Below are 4,325 nucleotides of genomic sequence, written 5' to 3' on the forward strand. Positions count from 1 at the left end.
CACACTGAGATAGGCGCCACTTTCTGACATTCCAGCCACAGGATGCCATGGTTACAATTATGCACACACATATCCCTGCTACCTTGCTCATGTACGTGAGTCCCTGTGCGGACAGACACTCACGCCCTCTGACCCCCTGGCTCCTTTCCCAGCCCAGCCTGGGCTGCGGAGCAGGGCCCGCGGAGACCCTGGGCTGCCCCTGGGCTGGGAGGGGCTGGCCTCTCAGCATGAGCCCAGTGCAGCCCTCTGCTCAATGCGGCTGCCCCCTCCCCCAGGCCCAGCTCAGCACGCAGACACCTCTCTGCCTCTGCTCACCTCATCCCCTGGCTGCCCTCCTGACCCCGACCGGAGGGCCTTCCATACTGGGCCAGCCCTTCAGGCCGGCTGGGCATGGCCTCAGTGGCTGCTGGAGGCCTCTGAGCCCCCCTGGGGAGTAAGACTCCCACTCACTCAGGCCAGGCGCCGTCTCAGGCTTTACTTTATGATCCCGTTCAGTTTTCACAGCAACCCCACCGCCATGAAGAACCCGCGGCCTGAGAGGTTAATAAGGTGTGACAGCAGCAGACCGCGCCTGCACTGTATGTGCGCACACATGCAACACACACACACACACACACACACACACACACACACACGCTGGTACGGCCACCAGGGACACGCCTGCCTTGCCGATGTGGACATGGACACGGGCAGCCAGGCCACCGACCGAAAGCCGCTGGGCACCGTGTTCAAGCTGGCAGCGGGCCCTGCGAGCCTCGTGCTAGGTGCCGGTTTGTGTGGAGATGTGGGCGAGCCCTGGCCACGTGGTGGCACGGGAGGCAGTGGCCTCTCTCTGGGGAGTGTGCGCCCGGCTGGGTCCCCAAGCAGCAGGGGTGTTACCAGAACCACCAGGGAGCTTGTTGACTTACGACTCCCGGGCTCTGGCGCAGAGTGACCACTCAGATTCTGCAGAGCGGGGCCCGGGGTCGCACGGCACAGGCCCCAGGCAGCTCCAGGCAGCGCAGGCGCCTCCCCGTGCAGCAGTGCTCCCGCGTCCGCTGTATGCACGGCTGCGGTCTCACACCTGCCTGATGTTTATGTCCCTGCCTCTTTGTTGTTGTTAATCCTCACCCACAGATATTTTCCCATTGATTTTTAGAGTGGAAAGGAGGGGCAGAGACAGAGAGAGAGAAAAACATTGATGTGAGAGAGACACATCGATTGGCTGCCTCCTGCACGTGCCCTGGCCAGGGCTGGAATTGAGCTTGCAATCAAGGTGTGTGCCCTTGACCAGAATCGAACCTGGGACACTTCAGTCCAAGGGCTGATGCTCTATCTACTTAGCCAAACCAGCTAGGGCTGTACCCCTGTCTTTTGATAATAAGACTGAATTTGTCCTTCAGGGAGCCACCCCTCCCCTCTTGCTCCTGACGCATGTGGTCTGACCAGGAGAGCCCACCTCCAGCCCACGTGATTGGTTTGGGGCTGAGCATGTGACCTGATGATCAGGCCCAGGACTTTTGCCATGGTCACTGGGAAGGAGGGGCATTCTGGGGAGAGTGCTGAGCTGGGGGATGTGTCTGGCCTGGTCTCGGCCCTCCGAGTGGAGAGAGCCGACTAGAGAGTGAAGTTAACTGAGAACAGTGCAGATGGCTGCTATCGGGGTGTATACCTGAAACCTACATCCTTTTATTAACCAATGTCACCCCAATCAATTCAACAAAACATGGTGAGCCAAGACAGAGTCCTGGTGACAGCATCTGAACACCGGGATCCACCCACCCCTGAACCCAGTGCACCTGTGGGCTTCCCAGTGTCCGAGCCAGTGAATTCAGTTTTGCTTAAGCTGGTTTGAGCTGGGTCACTTGCATCCACAATGTCTTGACTAACATACCAGCTACTTGTATGTTTAAAACAGCTCGGCAAATGCACAGAACGGCGCTGCTTCTCCCCCAGCGAGGCCCCTGCTATTTAAGGAAAGCAATGCCCACCAACCTCACTGGGTAGGGCCCTCGGTGGACGTGGGCCTGGGCCCGCTTACCAGCCTCATGGCCACTTTGCACTGCTGGGCATTGCAGGCCCTTCCGGGTGCTGGGCTGCCGCTCGCCGAGACACTGCGATTGTCTGCAAAGAGGTCGAGGACCACAGGGTGGTGGGGGTTCCGCTCGTCAATAAGGACCAGGGGCGTATGGTTCCAGAGGGTGAAGTTCAGGGCCCTGGTGGCGTTGGCAAGGGGTAGCTCGGGAGCCACGATCCTCTCCAGGACGGCTTTCATCAGCTGATCCAGGTCCTCCAGCAAATGCTTGACTTTAGCATTCCTGGGTGGGGAGAGGACTGGTCAGGGGGGCGGGCAGCAGGAACGGCCACTGTAGCCCGGCACCCCCTCGTGCTCCAGCACAGCTGCCACCGTGTGCGAGAACCCCCTGCCCAAGCACGCACTTCTCTACCCACCTGCCCATGCGTGTGCCCACTCACTCCTGTATGCGTGCACCGAGTATTTAGTGAGCACCTACTGTGCGCCAGGCACTGTGAAGGTGCAGAGGACAATGCAGAACTGAGGCTGTGGGAGTTGCTGTGACTCCCCCAGCCCACCCACTGATGAGGGCAGAGCTGAGCCTGGGCCCTGGGTGTGTGGGCTGCAGCGGGCATGCTGTTTGTACACGGGTGGCGGGGTGTCTGCTGTCCCCCTCCCTGGAGGGGAAGTGGCAGAGGGGCAGGTCTGTGACCCCGAGGTCCCCCCTTTCCCGGCAGTGATTTGGGGAACAGGAGCCAGTGGCAGGAGGGAGGAGGTGGATGGGATGTGGGCTGGGCTCCAGTACTTGTTCTCAGCCCCTGGAGGCTCCCACATTGGAACCGGTGAGCAGTTTGTGTGGTAGAAATGTGTCCATACCAGGGAGTGCCCCCCGCCCCCGCAGTCCCTGTACCCCAGTCACCCCACACCCAGCAGATTAAGACCCAACCCCAGTGTGTGGTCACCAGTGTGTCAGCGGGGGCGGGAGGACTTCCTGCAGGAGAGGCATTAAACCTGCACACAGGCCCCAGTTGGGCACAAAGGTGTAGGGCAGGTGGTGCTGCCATCGCCTTGGACACGGACGCTGCCTGCCCCTGGCTGTGAACTGGCCCCTGGGGCACGCAGGAGGGGCTCGGGAAGGTGGAGGTGCGCGGTGGCGGCGAGGGCTGCTGCTACCGCCCAGCTGTCCCCAGCTGTTGTCGAGCTTGGGGGGTCACGGCCTGGACTGTGGTTCAAATCCACTTACTATCTGGGTGTCCTTGGGCAAATGAGCCTCTCTGAGGCGCTGTTCTCTCATCGACAGACTCGGGGAAACAATATTACTCACAGAGGGCTGCTGGGAGGAGCAGGGAGCTGAGGCTCACGAAGCACTCGGGACAGAGCCTGGACGGAGGGCTGTTTTACTGTCATCACCCTGGGTCCTCCTGAGCCCTCGCTGAAGGACCCGCCCGCACATGCGGGGGCCATATGACTGCGAAGGGGTTTCCCGTAGCTGCAGTGCAATCGGCGTGTGCATGCCCTTCGAGGACCTTCTTGTGGAGGAAGTGTTCTCCGTGGCTCAGCTGCGCTGGCCCTTCTTTCAGGTCTTTGAATGCACCAACTCCGTCTCCCCCGGCCCCTGGCACATGCTGTGCCCTCCACTCAGAGTGCTCTCTGCGTCCGACCAGGTTGGCTAACTGTACTCATTCCTCGGGGCATTTTTCTCCGACTGACCCGCCGCCTCTCCTCAACCCTGGCTAGGGTGGGTCTCCTTGTGTGTCCCCCTCACGGGCCTTGCCATCAAGTGCTTAAACGGTGGCAGCTCTGGATCAGATCAGGCCCAAGTTCAAATGCCACCGTTGCCCACTGTGTGTCTCTGGGCAGGTTCCTTGACCTCTCTGACTCTCCATTTCCTGGCCTGTAACTTGGGGCTCTGACAGGAGTGACCCTTGTAGTCGTGTGGGTTAGAATTACATGAATTACCCAAGAACACTCAACACACTGCCTGGCACTTCACAAGCCCTCGATGCATGGCTGCTGTACATATATTTTTTTTATCATCACTTTATAATTATTGAACTATTATAATTTAATATTTCAGGAAAAAAAGAATAATGTCTGTTTTCTTTGGTAGGCTGTGAAGAGGGCAGGGACTTCTAATCACTGATTTATTCCCAGTGTCCATGACAGTGCCTGGCACATAGTAGGTGTGCTAAACACACATACTGAAGCAATCATTAGGCACTGGTGTACCTGAAGACAGGGACTGCTAGATACTTTCCAGGCTCTCTTTAAGCCTAGGTTGTTTATGAATATTGACTCTTACTTGCTGCAAAGGGATGAAAGCAAATAGGGA

The 4,325-nt window shown here is 58.6% G+C and overlaps 1 protein-coding gene across 1 annotated transcript in view; it reads right to left on the minus strand.

Annotated features, from left to right (window-relative positions):
* The window catches only part of SCNN1B (sodium channel epithelial 1 beta subunit), a 37,447-nt gene that overhangs the window by 12,707 nt on the left and 20,415 nt on the right, over positions 1 to 4,325 (minus strand). Inside the window, exon 3 of the mRNA XM_015563877.1 lies at positions 2,021 to 2,297. Within this exon, the coding sequence (XP_015419363.1) occupies positions 2,021 to 2,297 (277 nt within the window). The remainder of the gene's footprint in view (positions 1 to 2,020; positions 2,298 to 4,325) is intronic.

Source organism: Myotis davidii, unplaced genomic scaffold (genome assembly GCF_000327345.1).
Source record: "Myotis davidii unplaced genomic scaffold, ASM32734v1 scaffold150, whole genome shotgun sequence".
In the NCBI taxonomy this organism is placed as follows: domain Eukaryota; kingdom Metazoa; phylum Chordata; class Mammalia; order Chiroptera; family Vespertilionidae; genus Myotis; species Myotis davidii.